We start from the raw sequence: 18,595 nt of genomic DNA, 5'->3' as shown, positions 1-18,595 counted from the left end.
GTTGAAGATATTATGAATATTTACTTCTTTTTATTCTAGTGATTAACCTTATAATACATTTAAATTTATATATTTCAATCACTTGTATAAAATAATAAAAAACACACTTAACACACCAATTTTAGCCATTTTTAGGACATACCTCCCCTCCACATTCAGCCTTTGGAAAAACTTTTCTGAGTGGTGAGTAAGTGGTAAACTTATGGACTGTATGCCTTTACTCTTGAATACTATGTTATCTGTCTTTGTATAAGATTCTACAGTCAAAATAATTTTAACCCCAAACTTTGACGTTATACCACCTTTGACTGAACATTTAAGTCTTGACACTAAAAAGTCTGTTGCTTTTCTGATTCATATTTTTTGGCATAAAACCTATTTTTAGTCTTTGGTGGTATTTTTTTTTTCTTTTTTTTTTTTGATGTTGTTTTTTTTGGGGGGGGGGGGGATTGTCATCTCCATTCTTTCCAGCAGTCCTCACCTCTATTACCGTTCTCATTTATGGTTCTATCCACCTTGGTATGCCTTTCTGTTCTTGTTCATCTCTTTTCATTTCATTGGCATTTTATGAGAGAGGAAAAATAAATGCATGTCCCTGATAGACCCTAAGGAATCAGAAACTCTTAAATCCTGAGTGGCCACTTCATGTCCTTTTTCCTTGCCGCACTGGGTCAAGCACTGTGATTCCCCTCTTTATTGCTCATTTAATATTGTTTTACTGAAACCCTGCTTTATCCCTGCAAGAGTGTTATTCTTAAAGCCCCAGCAACTCTTAAGACATACTGCTTCTTTCTGACTCTTTAGCTTCTGCCTGTTTATCCTGTTTATACCTTAGGAGTGGTAGTAAGGTACCAGGTACCAGAATAAATTTCTGCTTGTAAGGGTCTCCTGCTTCATTCAGTCAGAGCAGTATACAAACTCAGCATCATCATTCCATAAATGAAACAAGTTAATGGCAAGCATCATAAAGAATTAACATTTCATGAGTAATTACTAAATGCTAGGCCCTGTGCTATATGTTTTATGTTGTCTTATTTAATCCACACAATCCTCTTAGTAGGTTTCATACATGTTTTATTGATGAAGCAACTGAAATTTAAGGAAAGTTGGAATAACTTTGCCCCCAGGTGGAAGGTGTGGAACCATTTTTCAAACCCAGGCATGTGTGCGACCAAAAAGTGATTATCTTGGCATAGTGCACTATAAAATTTAGCTAAAACCCTCACTTTTCTGAGGCTTTTCTTATCCATGGTATTTTATAGGACCTTCTACTTCCTCTGAACTATAGAATGTATAATCCATATTACTCACTTGGGACATTATGTATTGCTTTTTATTGATAGCAGTTTTTTATACATATGTGTCCTGTATTTTAGGTAGAAATACAATTAAAAAAAAAAAAACTACCAGCAATACCATTTTATTAATCTTAAGAATAATTAAAATTTTCCCTGAAATGATCTCAGTTTTAAATAGCTTTAGTCTCCTTTTATAAAACAATAGTATAATATTCATAACAATTTGGTTTTACAGATATTGGGTAAATTGTAAAGCATGTGTTCTATAAGTCTCTTATGGTTCAAAATTGCTACTTTTAAATGACACTTGTTTGAATAGAGCTGTGTACATTTGATTATTAATAAGTATTTGCATTTTCTAAATATTACATAGTGTTTAACATTTTGGTGAAGTTTTGTAATTATTTAAATTCACAACAGATAAATATCTTTGGTTTTATAAATGAAACTGCAGAATTGAATATTTAATAAGGAAAATTTGTTAAATCAGAAAAAAGTAGTGGCTGGTTTGTGATTTTCCATCACAAAAATATGTTCCTTTTTGTTGCTGTTATTGTTGTTGTTGTTTTTAAGACATTGGTGCAAGAGAGATGCATATTCCTGTGTAATTTGCTTCAAGGAGAGCAGATTTCTTGTATTTGAATTTTTACCTTCCTGAATGAAGATAATTGTAGAATAGTGATTACTTCGGAATATTTGTCTTAGGAGATAATTGTATTTGGGGGGCTGATTTTAGAGAAAGAAAAAAGGTAAGTTGAGTAAATGATAGCAGTAAGAGAGTTCACATATAATGAAAATATTTTACAGAAAATAAAACTGGTTTTGTTTCAGTTTTCTAGTTCTCAATGAGTATCAAACTTATCCATCTAAATATATAGAAGTTTAAACTTACATACTACAGTTTAAATGTACATAATACAGGTAAATGGTTAAGTACTTGTTACAGATTATTGTAGAATTACAGAATTTTTCTTTCTACAATCTGAGCCGTTTTCAATAAAATTATAGCTCAGTGAAATAATTTGTTCTCTTGATGTCATAATGTTCAAGTTTATTTCTCATTAGACTATAGACAATTTCGTATTTTCAAAATATGACTAATAATATGACTACCAAATGAATTAATGGCACCTTTATAATAAGAGTTTTACTTTAACTATAAAATCTACCAAATTTTTTTTTAATGTACATAGTTTCAGGGCACCTGAGTGGCTTAGTCGGTTAAACGACCAACTTTGGCTCAGGTCATGATCTCATGGTTTGTGAGTCCTGGCCCTACGTCGGGCTTTGTGCTGACAGCTCGGAGCCTGGAGCCTGCTTCAGATTCTGTGTCTCCTTCTCTCTCTGCCTCTCCCCTGCTCACATTCTGTCTGCCTGTCTCTCTCTCAAAAATAAACATTTTTAAATATTAAAATAAATGTACATACAATTCAGTATGTAAAGTTTTGAATTTGAAAGAGCAAAATTGTGTGAGTATTAGAAGGAAACATTTATTATGTTTCACGCAGTCTTCTAAGGCCAGATTATCTCTTCAACTGTTGTAAGGAATTCCTTCAAAGCCCAGTTGTTTGCATTTGCTGTCCTTTCACTTACTTTGATGTGCGTATTCTACTGGACCTTGGTCCTGTGGAATCGTCATGTGTTTGGGGCAGAAGTTTTATCCACAGCACTTTGAACATTCTTATCTTTTAAGTGCTTGAACAAATTCCTAGCCTTTTCTGAAAACCATTAGGCAAGTAGACATTGATGCTGATTTTGTACTTAAAAACTTCCTTTGTCACATTTCTTTGTATCTCTTGCTGATTTTTGTTAAATGTGTAAGCACAGTAATTTCTTAATGGCAAAATTTCTTTGCTCTTCAGAATTATGTCAGCTCTCAAGCAGTTCATTCCATATGCATATATAATATTTATATTACCACTTTAGGTGTTTTTATTATCTATCTTCACTTCTAATATAATTGTGTTTTGTCTTCCTAGGACTTTTAACACTTGCACTTCTTTTGCATTTATTGGACACGATGGGTTAATGTTTATAAAATAACTAAAAACTAAGCACAAAGAGTAAATTCATCATAGACTGAAGAACACTAGAAAAGCCAAAGTAAAATAACGATTAATGGCAGTTAATTGGTTGAGAGCAGAGTTGACACACTACCTTTGGAGTGTAGAGCTGACACATCTATGTTCATGTTAATTATACAATTGTGGTCAAAAATTTGGTCTGTTTGAAAAAATATATAAAGAGGTTATCACTCATTTTAATTTTTTTTTTTAAAAAAACATGAATTGTTCTTGTTGGAGCTATGTGCATATGCACATCATATATCCTTTCAAAGCTGTGATGGTCACTCTTATCTTGTTCTCACTATATGAACGTGTAAACAATGCAGCAAGCAGTCATTCCGTAGCTGAGTAGGATTTAGCATTCTCGTTTGGTTGCAACTGTAATTTATTGCATTGCCTCTTCTGTTACAAACTCTTCATTAGGAAATTAGCCTTTGATTAGTGAATATCCATTTGTTTTTCTACTACTGTTGGTGTTCATTATTTTATAATTTTGCCATGTTGTTAAAGTTAGGCCTTTATAACTTCCCCACCACCTTTTGTCCTTCTTGTAGTTACCTGCCTCTTGAGGTAGGTTAGATTATGTTTACTATTTAGTATATCCGGCAGTAAGAATCACTGTGTTATTAGGTGTTTATGATCTTACTATTTGTAACATCTTCCTATTAAATAATGAGGATCATATATGGCATCAGGAATAAAACTACTGGACAAATTCAATATAATTTTATGGTAGGTGGTAAAATCACATATAGATCTTGGTTTGTAATGACAGTAATGACAGGGCCACATGCTGCTGGAAGAAAGCATTATGTGCCGAATGTATCTTATTCTTGTTTTATTTTTCTGCTCATTATTTATGTATTTTCTGTTTGTTTGAACTCATTGAAAATTTTTGAGGGGGATATTACCCATACAAAAAACCTTTGTATGTAGTTTTCATGATGCAGATAGCTCTGTGGCCTGTGTGTTAGTCATTTAGTGCCATATTTTCATTGTTCAAGAATCAGCTTATCAACATACTACAAGTTAACTAAAGGATTATTTCTATTCTTTTTTAATTTTTTTAAATGTTTGTTTATTTTTGAGAGGGATCAAAAGTGCACGCAAGGGAAGAGCAGAGAGAGAGGGAGGCAGAATCCAAAATAGGCTCCAGGCTCTGGAGTTGTCAGCACAGAGCCTGACGAGGGGCTCAGACTCAGGAGCTGTGAGATCATGACCTGAGCCAAAGTCAGATGCTTAACCAACTGAGCCACCCAGGAGCCCCAACCAAAGGATTATTTGAAGTAATTTTTGATTTAGAGAATCTTTTTTAAATTAAAGTCCCAGTAGTATAATTTTCACTCCCATTTTCAGCTCATTATTTCAAATAACATTAAATGTTAATAATATAATAACCAAGCATTTAACATATAGAGTAGATATCAGAGAGGATGTTAGAAAACATCTTACCCAATCTCCAGTGCCATAGTTCCTTCTACTGTGTTCTTGACAATAGTCCAACCTGCTGAGCCATTCAGTTCACTGTTGTGTGAGACAACCCTTTGCATTGTTGAGTGGTTCCTGTTTTTAGTTTTTTCTTAATCTTGAGTTGAAATCCGTATCTTTATAATTCAAACATACCATCTTTTGTATGGCATGCCTTCAAACATTAGAAGACTATTAATTGTATTGACTAATTATTAGACTAAGCATACCAAATTTTCTCTTTATTTCATTGCATGGTGTGCTGGATACCCTTATGAATTTCTGTATTTTTTTAGTGTTTCCTCTCAGTGACATCCAGAGTAGGATACTACTGGGGTGGTATGGTTATACAGTATACTCTGTCTTCACTTGCATCGTATACTAGGTGAGGCTTGGATGTATATATATATGTTTGAACATTGTGTACGGTATATATAGACTTAACTATCACAGTAATTGTAGATGTAGTATTTCAGTTAATTAAGATTTGTTTTTGCAATTAGAATGGCAGTTGTGAATGTTTTTTTCTTCTTGACCCAGTCTCCTATATGACTAACTGAAGTTGTCATGTGTTCTCAAGGATAATTTAAATGAACATGGGGTTTGTGAAAATCTGACAGATCTTAACTATAACTCAGCTAGTGGGCAACATTATAATGTATTTATAGCTGTGTAATATAGCTATTAATGAGCTAATGTAGAATGAGGGCAAATCGTATTATATCTTTGTATGAAATTATACTACATGACAAAGGTTGGTATTATGTAATAAGTACCCACAAAGTATTAACCTATTTGCAATAAATACAATTAATAATGTACATAAAAGAATGAAATTAAGCTAATTTTATCAAAAATTATTCATGAACAGAAAGTGGACAGCATAGATTTGATGACAGGAAGGTTGTATCTAATCTGAATTACTGAGTGACCTAGGAAGCTTGCTTAGAGGGATTACAGAATAATTATGTTAATATGCAATTATCACCTCATTTCTTCTGTAGTAACCTCAAGATGTAGTGTAGTGAGGGTGTTATAGCAAGTGCTGATAGTTTGCAAAAATACTGATGTTTGAAATTTCTAAGACAATAAGTCTAGCTTGAGGCATAAAAGTGATGATCTGTCATCTTGAAGACAGATCTGACCTTTGTACTGTTTTTTTTTTTAATGCTCACAGTGTATAACTACAGGCAGTTATAGCTGTAGAACTCATTATGATTTTCTAGAAACCGAAATATGTTTTATGTAGATTTAAAGTTCCATTTGCAGCTTTTTATAAGTGTGTGAATTTTTTTCAAGAACATTTTAAAATTCATTTAAAAGAAAAATTCTGTGGTTATATGATGACATGGAGGAGGACATAGTAATAGTGTCTAAGCATTTTATTAAAATATCCTATTTGATAATAGCAAATTCACTGAAATTTGAGGAGTCCAAACAATATAACATTAGTTTGATTATTTTAATTTATTAGCTTCCCTTTTTTGAACTTTATGAATGATGTCTACCTTCAAATGTGTCCCCTACTTAGTTACATTAACATAAACTGGTGTTGATGGCTCTGTTACATATATTTGACTATATAAAGATAGTTGGAAGAACTTTGAAACAGTGTGAAATTAGGTTATTGGTCAAATGCTTTCTTGCCTAGATGCCACATAACCATCCGTGAATGTAGGGAAATAAATTTTGGTGTCAAAATTCTAGATCCATTATTCACTGTAACAGATTTTGATGATTCAGCGTTCTACATTATATCTCAATGCAACAGCTATGATTTTAGAATATTGTTAAGAAAAAATGTACTTGGAACATGTTTTGGTTAAGATATATTCTGAAAATTAAACCAGGAAAATTTTTTTATTATTGCTAAAACACTAGCTTACTGAAACAGTTTCTTATAGCGTATTTTTTAAACTGATGGAGTAGATTTTTTAATATCAATGTGCTAAAAAGAAATTTTCTGAAAAAAGAACAACCTCTGTTTTTGAGTAGAGAGATCATTAATTTGGGGACACGTTAGGCATATTTCTTTAGGTGTAAAGGAAAACTTTGTTAAAGTCTTCATTTTATATTTTAACAATATCTGATCTTTTGGTTTTTTTCCTTCCACTAGATGTGTTTAGAGATAGAAGATATATCACATACATATATTCTTCCTGTGTTTTTGTGGCAAAACAGTTTGGTATCTTTAGAATGTGAACTTATGGAAGGCTCATATTAAGGCCATTCTGGTAATGAGAATGCAGTCTCCAAGCAGACATGATATTCTCATAGTTTGTCACCCTGCTGTTCAGGGGGTACCAATGAAGTTGCTTTAAATGGGAAGCGTCTGTTCCATCTCTGAACCTCTAACACCAGAACAGATGGGTGGAACATGGAACATAGAAGGTTGTACCTCTGAGGTGGTAACAGTGAAGCCACTCATTAACACTGAATTTACCACTTCGTTAGCAACATTGCTTCCTGTTGAGAAAAGCTAATATAGGCTTTCAAATTGACTGAGCATATATTTGTCTACCCCTGTGATTATAATAAGTAGGAACACTAAGTGTCTTTCAGGCTAGTTTTTTAAAAATTCTGTTGTCCATTTCAGATTTATGAGATCGTTCCTATTTGGACATTTTACCTTTTTATGTAGTTTAATGAGAAATGTCAGGAATGGGTAATAGTATAGCATCAAGATTTGCTTTTCTTTTCATTGACATTTACACACTCTTCCCTAACACATGTTTATGTGCTGCCCATTTTTAACTTCTGTGTATGTGATGTAGAGACTCCTGCTGGGTGCTGCATTAGCACCATTTTGGGGTGATAGCATTGAATATGATCTTATTGGAAGTCTATTTTTATTGCTGTGGATGTCTGCCAATCTCAGAACAGAATTCTGAGACCTATGAGGGGCAGAAAAATTGTTGGTATACATAATAATGCCAAAGAAAAGATATTTGCAGTATTATTTATAATATTTGTTGTATTAAAGAACACATCTTGTGGAAAGAATAAGCTCGTTATAAGCGCTTGTTCTCAGTTGTGAAATACGAAAGTAATTAGAAATAATTCTTTTATTCTTTAACTAGACTTAATGTTTTACAGCACATGTAGTTGGTACCATAAGAGATTAGAAATAATGAACTGTATGGGGCGCCTGGGTGGCGCAGTCGGTTAAGCGTCCGACTTCAGCCAGGTCACGATCTCGCGGTCCGTGAGTTTGAGCCCCGCGTCGGGCTCTGGGCTGATGGCTCAGAGCCTGGAGCCTGTTTCCGATTCTGTGTCTCCCTCTGTCTCTGCCCCTCCCCCGTTCATGCTCTGTCTCTCTCTGTCCCAAAAATAAATAAACGTTGAAAAAAAAAATTAAAAAAAAAAATAATGAACTGTATTGAAAATGTTTTAATTTCTAAATATCAGATTAAGTTCATGCTGTCTTAAAATAGTATTATTACTTGTCATTCAAGTAATATACAAGTACAAATTTAAGTACTATGAAGGAGAAGAAGAGAGCAGAAACCTAGCATGTCTTGTTTGCGGTTTTCCGAATAATAGAGCAGTTCCTGGCACATGGTAAAGGCTCAATAAATATTTGGAGAATGAATAAACTGTACTTACTACCATGTGCAAAAGGAAAAGAAATAATGGAATTTTATGCCAGTACTTCAGATAGTTCATACCTAGGGTTGCCAAATTTCAGATTCTTTAAATTGTACTTGAGGATTATTGGATATTTTGAAGGCCTTGCTATAATTGCTGAGTCAAGAAGTCAGAACCATGGTGGAATTTGCATTAGTTGAATGGGGTATCTAAGTTTCATGGGAAGAAAATTGTCTCCTCTTACACACTTTTGCTTTGATTTTACAGCTATGTTTTTATTCACTCAACATGTTAGTCCTTTATTCACCAAATACTGCCTGAGCACCTTTGCCAAGCACTGTGCTAGCTTCTAAAGATATGAAGGTGACTAGGCATAGTCCCTGCCCTCAAAGAGTTTACATCCTCCCTACCAGGGAGACAGGTAGTTCCAGTATAATGTGCCCATTTCTAATATTGCTCTTCTCTAGATGTTTTGTATATATTCAATATTGGTTGTTGTTGCTTAGCACAAAGAAAAAAATCAACCTAACCTTTTTTAAAGTTTTTCTTCATTCTTGGAAAATTATTAGGACCTCCACATAAAAAGAATGGAATTATGCTAATAAAAATGTGTACTTTGAACTCTCCATACATTCTACTAGAATTTTTTTTCATGCAAATCTAAATTTTTTTTCTTCCATTTTCTAGACTAAATGTGTTAAATGGGCTTGCCAACAATATGGATGATTTGAAGATAAACACCGATATTACTGGTGCTAAAGAAGAACTCCTAGATAACAACAGTTTTATCTCAGACAAAGAGAGTGGAGTTCATAAACCAAAAGATTGTCAGACATCATTTCAGAAAAATAATACACTCACTCTGCCTGAAGAACTGTCAAAGGACAAATCTGAAAAAGCCTTAAGTGGAGGCCAGTCTACTCTATTTATACATGCTGGTGCTCCTACTGTTTCTAGTGAAAACTTTATCTTGCCTAAAGGAGCTGCTGTTAATGGACCAGTTTCACACTCCTCCTTAGCTAAGACTTCCAGTATGAATAAAGGCAGTGTTTCATTAACCACTGGACAACCTGTGGATCAGCCAACAACAGAATCTTGTTCAGCTTTGAAGGTGGCACCTGATCTTCAGCTATCTACACCACAGAAAGCAAATCAACACCAAGTTTTATTTTTGTTATCAGATGTAGCACATGCTAAGAATCCAACCCATTCCATTAAAAAACTACCTACCTCTGCTTCCGTTGGTTGTGACATTCAGAATTCAGTAGGGAGTAGTATAAAGTCAGATAGCACTTTAATAAACCAAGTAGAGGTGGGTGAGGATAGTGATGATTTATTGGTAAAAGATGATTGTGTCGATACATTAACAGGAATCTCCTCAGGTACAGATGAATTTAGGTCAGAAAATGAGACAAACTGGGATCCCCAAAAAGAGTTCATTCAGTTTCTTATGACTAATGAAGACACAGCGGATAAAGCTCCAGTTCACTCCAAAGTAGGTCTAGAAAAAAAGAGAAAGCGGAAAATGGATGTAAGCAAGATAACTCGTTACACTGAAGATTGCTTTAGTGATTCAAATTGTGTACCCAATAAGTCAAAAATGCTAGAAGTAGACTTTCTAGAACAGAATGAAGAACTACAAGCAATAGACTCACAGAAATATGCATTATCAAAAGTGAAGCCTGAATCAACTGATGAAGACTTGGAATCTGTGGATGCTTTTCAGCATCTAATTTATAACCCAGATAAGTGTGGCGAAGACAGTTCACCCGTTCATACTAGCACTTTTCTTTCTAATACCTTAAAAAAGAAATGTGAAGAAAGTGATTCCGAGTCACCTGCTACTTTCAGCACCGAAGAGCCATCATTTTACCCCTGTACAAAGTGCAATGTGAATTTTAGGGAGAAGAAGCACCTCCACAGGCATATGATGTATCATTTAGATGGGAATAGCCACTTTCGTCATCTTAATGTCCCAAGGCCATATGCTTGTAGAGAATGTGGACGGACATTTCGAGATCGTAACTCACTTCTAAAGCATATGATTATTCACCAAGAAAGAAGACAGAAGTTGATGGAGGAAATTCGCGAATTGAAAGAACTTCAGGATGAAGGAAGAAGTGCACGATTACAGTGCCCTCAGTGTGTGTTTGGTACCAATTGCCCTAAAACATTTGTGCAGCATGCTAAAACCCATGAAAAAGATAAAAGGTACTACTGCTGTGAAGAGTGTAACTTCATGGCAGTGACAGAAAATGAATTAGAATGCCATCGAGGCATTGCCCATGGAGCGGTGGTAAAATGCCCTATTGTCAGTTCTGATATAGCCCAGAGAAAAACGCAAAAAAAGACTTTCATGAAAGACTCTGTTATAGGATCATCCAAAAAATCAGCTACCTACATATGTAAGATGTGTCCTTTTACGACTTCAGCCAGAAGTATTTTAAAAAAACACATGGAGTACTTGCATTCATCATCATGTGTTGATTCATATGGTAGTCCACTTGGACTTGATAAAAGAAAAAGTGACATTCTTGAAGAACCTATAGATATTGATAGCACTAAACCTTTAATTAAACAACAGTCAACCACATTTCCAAAGAACTCTGCTTTAAAACAAGATGTAAAGCGAACATTTGGATCATCCTCACAATCAGGTAATTTTTCCAAATTCCATAAGCGGCCACACAGAGTACAAAAAGCTCGGAAAAGCATTGCCCAGTCAGGTGTAAATGTGTGCAATCAAAACAATTCTCACAAGACTGTTATGATTAAAAGCAGCACTGACCAAAAACCTAGGTATTTCCATCAAGCAGCAAAAGAAAAATCTAATGCCAAGGCGAATAGCAACTATTTATATAGACACAAATATGAAAACTACAGAATGATCAAAAAATCAGGTGAATCATATCCTCTACATTTCAAAAAAGAAGAAGCCAGTTCACTAAACTCTTTACATCTGTTCTCATCATCAAGTAATTCTCACAACAATAGTTTTATTTCAGACCCTCAAAACTCTGACACGAAAAGGCCAGAAAGCTTCAGAGAACACAGGCGTGTAGCTGTAAAGAGAGTAGTTAAGGAATCCAAGAAGGAAAGTTCTGTTGGAGGAGAAGACTTGGATAGCTATCCAGATTTCTTGCATAAAATGACTGTTGTTGTTTTGCAAAAACTTAATTCTGCTGAAAAGAAAGATAGCTATGAAACAGAAGATGAAAGTTCCTGGGATAATGTTGAGCTAGGTGACTACACTACACAGGCCATAGAAGATGAAACCTATAATGATATTAATCAAGAACATGTAAACTTATTCCCGCTTTTTAAAAGCAAGGTAGAAGGTCAAGAGCCTGGAGAAAATGCTACTCTTAGTTATGACCAGAATGATGGCTTTTATTTTGAATATTATGAAGATGCTGGAACTAATAACTTTTTGCATGAGATACATGATCCTCAGCATTTAGAAAATGCAGAAACTTCATTGTCAAAGCATAGTTCTGTTTTTCACTGGACTGATCTGTCTCTTGAGAAGAAATCATGTCCTTACTGCCCAGCAACATTTGAAACAGGTGTTGGGTTATCAAATCATGTTCGAGGACATCTTCACAGAGCTGGATTAAGTTATGAAGCCCGTCATGTTGTATCACCGGAACAAATAGCCACAAGCGACAAAATGCAGCATTTCAAAAGAACTGGCACAGGGACACCTGTTAAGCGAGTTAGAAAAGGTAAGTTTCCACGTGGATAATTTGGGTTACTATGTCTATTCAGATTGAAAGAATTTGAAGGTTTTGTTCAAATTTGGTCTTTATTAGAAAAAAGAAAAAATAATTTTATTTTTCAGAGTTAATTGGCTTTAAGATGATCACTTTACAAAAAATTCTGATGTTACTCTTAAAAAATTTTTTTTTAGCTATAGAGAAGTCTGAAACCACTTCTGAACACACTTGTCAGCTCTGTGGTGGTTGGTTTGATACTAAAATTGGATTATCGAATCATGTTAGAGGCCATCTGAAAAGACTTGGAAAGACCAAATGGGATGCTCATAAATCTCCAATCTGTGTTTTGAATGAAATGATGCAAAATGAAGAAAAATATGAAAAAATCTTAAAAGCATTGAACAGTCGTCGTATTATTCCCAGACCATTTGTAGCTCAAAAACTTGCATCAAGTGATGACTTTCTATCTCAAAATGTTATACCTCTTGAAGCATACCGTAATGGCCTAAAGACTGAAGCTTTATCAGTGTCTGCATCAGAAGAGGAAGGGCTGAGTTTCTTAAATGAATATGATGAAACAAAACCAGAACTGCCCAGTGGAAAAAAGAATCAGTCTCTTACACTGATAGAACTGCTTAAAAATAAAAGGATGGGAGAAGAAAGGAATTCTGCTATTTCTCCTCAAAAAATTCATAATCAAACTGCAAGAAAGAGATTTGTTCAGAAGTGTGTTCTTCCATTAAGTGAAGACAGTCCGTTGATGTATCAGCCACAAAGAATGGACTTGACTATGCACTCAGGTAAGAGGATGTTTATGACTATTGTGTATAATTTAAACAGTTTAATTATGCTTACTTTTATGGAATATTTGTAGGAAATACTTCTTAGAATGTTTTTACTTAAGCTGCTTTTTTTGCAGAGCAGAGATTGGTTATACTGTCATTTCTATATAAATCATCAGTTGATGCTCATCAGCACTGAATTCTCTGTGCCTCATTTCTTGGTCAGAATGTAAGGTGAGAACAAAAAACAAAATAAAAACCAAAAAGCTGATCTGTAAAAATAAAATCTGCTATGGCTGGGGAATGGTCCTATGGATGGGAGGTTGACGTTGTTCAGAAGCATAGCATTACTGGAATGGCAAACCTGTTCTCTGTTTGCCAGTGCTCCAAGATGATAATGGTTTCAAGATTTAGCTATTGGTTTTCCTTCTGCTTAGGTCAAACAAACAAACAAAAATGGATTGGTGTCTGTTGTGTGTTGTGATTAACCCAAAGAAACTTCTCCTTCTCCAGTTCCTCGTTGTATTGTGGGATAGTTCGGTTTTGGAGAACTGTTGTGAGTATAAAATATTTGTTTGGGGTTTTGCAGCGGTGGTCTAATGGAACAGAACAGATGTTGAGGTTAGTGCTTGTGCACCAATAGTTTTTCCTTTTCAAAAGAACAGTTTGTATTGGCAAATGATGTAGCAGATAAAATAGCCTAACTATATTTGTTATTGCTAAGTCTGGTTTATACTTTTAGATTAGAAAAATTTTAAGTGTCTTTGTCGGTTTCTTTTGGAGGTTAAGAATGTCGATGATTGATTAACTTTGTGGTCTCGTAATTTTAGCCCTGAGTTGAACGTGTCTGAGGTAAAAGTAACTGGTCAGTGGGTTAATAATGAATACAATTACTATAATGTTGATTTGTTTACTTGGGACAGCCCAGATATTTGTTTGCAGTTTTGATTTAAGGAAAGATTACCTTGTGTTGTAAGTGGTCTGAAAAATGGTCCTGTATGAATTTCTGGTTAATACGGTTCTTTTGTACGAAGAGAGTCTTTCAAAATCAAATTTTGAACATTTTTCAGAAGAAGAAAATGTAAGAAAGGTGTGTCAGCTGTGTTGACTGAGGTGTAGTACACTTGAGAGATGGAAACCGTATTTGTGGCTCTCATAGCTCATGTTGAAGAAACCAACTGAAACGAGTTGGGGGAGTGAGAATTGTCTTAGAAGTTAGGAGTTTCTTATTGTTTTCAACATGTTTTCTTTCCTGTGATGATTAAGATGTTAGCTTGTTGATCATTTATTTAGCACAAAGATTTTAGCAAAAAACTTCAAATCATTAACTTTCATTATTGATTGCGCATTCAGAGTAATGAACATAAAATGCCCTGAATAAAATGTTGTGTCTAACAGCTGCTCAGTGGTGTGTTTTACCACCTTTTCTCCCAGCCTTCATCAGAAAGCCTAATTTAGTATTGAGCCTTTTACGGTTTTGTGGGTAAAACACTTTAATTACCACTTTGTCAACTAGACTTTTTAATTCTTTGTATTGGTAAGTTGCAAGCTTTGAAACTTCTCAACTGAACAGTGCTCTTCAAATCACAGGATTGTATTTTAGGTTTAGGAAATGATCTGCGTAACACAGAAATCTGCAAGAAAGTGATAACAGGTGTTAAATCCAGAGGAGCTTAGAGGTTCAAGGCACTCCTCTTCCACCTTTCCAAAGAGCATGGGTTGGCTCTAAATACTAACTACAAACTAATAACATTTAACTTAACCCGCCCCCCCCCCCCCCCCTGCTCCTTATTTTAAGTTAAGCTAATTCAATGAACGTTTTTTAAACCATCTTTATTGTGGTACTTTTCTTCACGCTTTTAGCTAAGAAAATTTCACTTTTTGAAGTGAGAACTGGATTATAGTTTTCTTTTGAATGATAGGTATGCCTGTGAAGCTTAGAACATGTGTGCATTGCAATACGACGTTTACAAGTGCTGTTAGCCTGTCCAACCACTTACGCGCTTATGCACGAAAGAAGAGTGCTGGACTTTTGACTGGTACAGGTATGTTTGAACAGATAACACAGCAAGTCTGCTTGATTCAGTACACTTTTTTTCCCACCAGACTGGTGCTAATTCAGATGATATTTATAGCTTTCTTTGGTAAGCACAGTTGAGTCTGAATATACATTAAATTTCAGCAACTTGTAAACTGTTAGATATCATTTTAAGCAAGTTCTTTTTCATTTGGCTTCTATTGACTTGATTTGGGAAAAATAAATAAATAACCCAATAGAAGTGTGGGACTTTTGAGTCTGCCTAATTCCCATTGATTTTTAAATTACACTATTTTTTGATTTTTAAATTTATTTTTGTGAGTAGATTCCAGTAAGGCAACCTCTCTTTAGTAAAAAGGATTGTAGTTCTAGCCTAACGAAATGCTTTATTAGGAAAGAAAATTATTATGAAATTTCAAATATGTACCTTAAAACTAAGGAGTTTTCATTAGTCTGTAGATCACATCTTTAAAGGGATAAGCCTTAAAAATGGCCCATGTTGACAACTGAATAGATTTTTCTTTTAATACTCCTAAACTATGTTTAGGATTAATAAATACAGCCAACACATAAATCTCAACATGCACATTTCTGTGTTATTTTTGGTTGGTTAGCCCAGCCTTGCAGATACTCTTCATATTGCCAGCCTGTGAAAAATTGTATTAGCTTACTCATATGTAATACTGCTTCTTACCCTACAAAACGCCTTGCTCTTTTCATTTGTAGCCTTTCAAGCTACCCTGCTTTAGCAAATCCCATTTCTCTCATGTCTTAAAATATACTCTTTTCTAAATATATCTACCTAAATCCTTTTGCCTAAAACTCTCCTTCCAGTCTTTTTATTTCTCTTGCTCTTTTAGATCACTGCCTTCTGCTTCCTTCTAGTTGCTGTTTTCCCAACTTTTTTGTTCTTCCTCATGTCTTCCCTTGGCTTACATCCAATATGTTCTTGCTACCAAAGACACACTTGTATTCATACTAATGTCTTTCTTCTGCTTCTTTGCTTTATCCTTTGACTTGATATACAAATGACCAGGGATGACTGTTGACTGCATTAAAAGAAGAATAGAGTGAGTTTTACTTTACTGGATTAGTAACCTCCTACGGTGAGGTTTTAGTTTTTATAATATTACTCCTACCTTCATCAGGCTTGAAAGGGGATTGCAGACATTAGAGGCAGGGAGGCAGTGAAAATAAAAGACTGTAGAAACAGAACTTCATAATTATTGCTACCACAGTCACTGACTTTCACTGTACACTTACTATGTGTCAGGCTCTGTGCTGTGCAGCCGAATTGCGTAACATTTAACCTTCACACCGCCATATGAGTTGTAAGTGCAGTAATTCTCTCAGTTTTACAGAACACTAGGTCTTAGACAAGTCAAGACTTAAGGTGAAGGTACCCAGATTTATGTAGTTATTAATAGCAGAGTGGAAAAATCAAGGATTTCTTATCCTAGACTTTTGTTTTCAATCACGATGGTCTGCCACATACAGAACAAAAGCCGTTGAAAATCCTAAAAGAGGTTAGGTTTAAAGTGGGGAGCATTCTGGTGAAGACTGAATAAATGAGCCTTACAAAGAGCCAAGGACCCAAGAAACAGGCCTGGATTAGATTTTCGAGGACTTTAAAAAATATTTCAGTCTGACAATTCAGACAGATAATTGCAAATATTCAGTGAGGCGCATCTCTCCAGTACAGGTTTTGTAGGCCATTAAAAAATGCTTTTATTTCGTCTGAAAATCTTTTAAAACATAGGATTAATTCTTTATAAATAACTGATTGTAGCCCTCCACTGACCAGGGGTGCATTCTAATGAACACTTTATTGTCTAAACAATTTCATTATTAAAGAAAAAGTTAATATAGGATGAATGGGGATAGATTTCTTTGGTCATCAAGAAAAAAAAGAGAACATTACTTTTTAAATATCATTAAATACTAACCAAAATGTCAGAAGAGTTAGAAAATAAAAGGTGTGTGTTTGGCAGTCCTAAGGCAAAGAGAAGGGAAATGAAAAGCTGAAGAAAGTCTTAGGGTGGTATTTTCCACAGCACATAACCACTTTTAACAAAAATAAAAAACTCATGCACCTTTTCTTAGAAATTCTGAAACGTCCCCCCGCGTTTTTGAAAGCTTCTTGACCAGTAGAGCTATACAGAAGATGTCTTTGCTGCTTGTTCATGCCAACTACAAAGTTTTTTTTAATAAGCTTTCTTATTTTTTGTTTTCCAAATGAAACATTCTGTATTATATTTATAAAGTCCACATGCCTGTTTTCTTCCTCCGTATCAGTTGCAGTGGTGTAAGTCAGTGGTCCCAACCTGTAGTTTCTGGAGGGTTCCACCAGGTCATTGTAAGAGATTCATCAGTTCATATGAGTAACAAGCATTACTTCTCAAAAATAGGTAGTTGTTGTTTTCATGAAAAAAGTACAGAATCATCTGAAAAAATCTTTCCCTTAATCTAAGTATATCACAAGACTGAAGCAATGTAAAAGGAAAATAGGTAGGACTAAAGCCTCCATAAGAATGTCTGGTACCCATGTTCTTAATTCAAGTAGTCTTCATTCATGTGGATTTTATTTATGTGGCCTGCTCTTGAAGAAAAAGCGTAGGTATCCCTACAGTATGCTAAAGGCCGGCTTGGTTATGATAAACCCCAAATAAACCCCAAAGCTTCCTTAGAAGACACCGGCTCCTGGCCTCTTCTGTGGGAACTAGTGGTCTTTGGAGGGAGAGAAATAGTCTAGCTAGCCTGAATAGACCCAAAAGAATGCTCCTCTACTTCCCCAAATAGCTGTCTTATGAAAGCTGTGGACCCCATCCCAGAAACATGCACTTATTTCATCCACAGATAAAAAGTTTTCTATATATATGTTTCTGTATTTAGGTATATCCCCTAAAGGTTATCATCTGTGGACGCTTCCTCTAGCAGAAAGCTGAGAAAGGGGAGATGACAAAATAAAAATGAAGCAGACAGAGCTGGGAATCAGGAAATCTAAGAAATCTAAGCCCTAAGAGTTAGAAAATGCTTAATATGCCAGAACTGTGTAACACCAAAACTAATGTATATGGTCACAAACATAAATTAATTAATTAATTAATTAATTAAACAACATGCTTCCTAACTTTAGTAAAAGGAAATGATGAATAATAAAGTAGGAAAGCTTGGAATTAAAGACATAGAAGGGTAGCCATACCTGGGACAGAGTTCAGTTGACAAAAAAGAATAAACTTCACAGATTAAAATTTTGCCCAGAACTGACCCAGTTTGTCCTCCGTTGGGCAGGTTCCAATAATTGTTTAATAATTTCCGTGTGCCTTCCATGGTAGATGCTCATTTATGAAACTTTTTTTTTTTTTACCTTTTTTAAAATGAATTTTTGTCTAAAGAGGCTAGTGCCAAAGGGTTTACTTTATATTCTGTATTGTAAATTCAAGGCATACTTATTTTTTTTTAAGGTATACCTATTAAGAATTTATTACAGTTAACATAGACTGCACTATTGGTAGACTTCTTTTTCAAGCTTTATTCTCTTTAGGTTAACTTTTTATGTGGTCATACAGACTTTTCCTGGGTAATTCTTTATATAGTCTAATAATAAGAACATTGCATAATTTTCATTAAAAATCAGAAA

General features: G+C 34.7%; 1 protein-coding gene across 30 annotated transcripts in view; it reads left to right on the top strand.

The window, feature by feature from the left end:
* The window catches only part of ZNF644 (zinc finger protein 644), a 104,923-nt gene that overhangs the window by 72,589 nt on the left and 13,739 nt on the right, over nt 1-18,595 (top strand). For 22 of the 30 annotated variants that reach the window (XM_086717502.1, XM_086717503.1, XM_086717496.1 and 19 more), the window contains 3 exons: nt 9,107-12,144; nt 12,330-12,935; nt 14,840-14,962. The exons of 6 other annotated variants lie outside the window; for them this stretch is intronic. In XM_086717502.1, coding sequence (XP_086573628.1) covers nt 9,107-12,144; nt 12,330-12,935; nt 14,840-14,962 — 3,767 coding nt within the window. The remainder of the gene's footprint in view (nt 1-9,106; nt 12,145-12,329; nt 12,936-14,839; nt 14,963-18,595) is intronic. 2 more of the 30 variants (XM_086717513.1, XM_086717514.1) reach the window with 1 other exon arrangement.

This window comes from Puma concolor, chromosome C1, assembly GCF_028749965.1.
Source record: "Puma concolor isolate L17-30 chromosome C1, mPumCon1.1.hap2, whole genome shotgun sequence".
NCBI classification, from domain to species: Eukaryota; Metazoa; Chordata; class Mammalia; order Carnivora; family Felidae; genus Puma; species Puma concolor.
The sequence above is the reverse complement of the archived record's forward strand: the minus strand, read 5'-3'. Positions and strand labels throughout refer to the sequence as shown.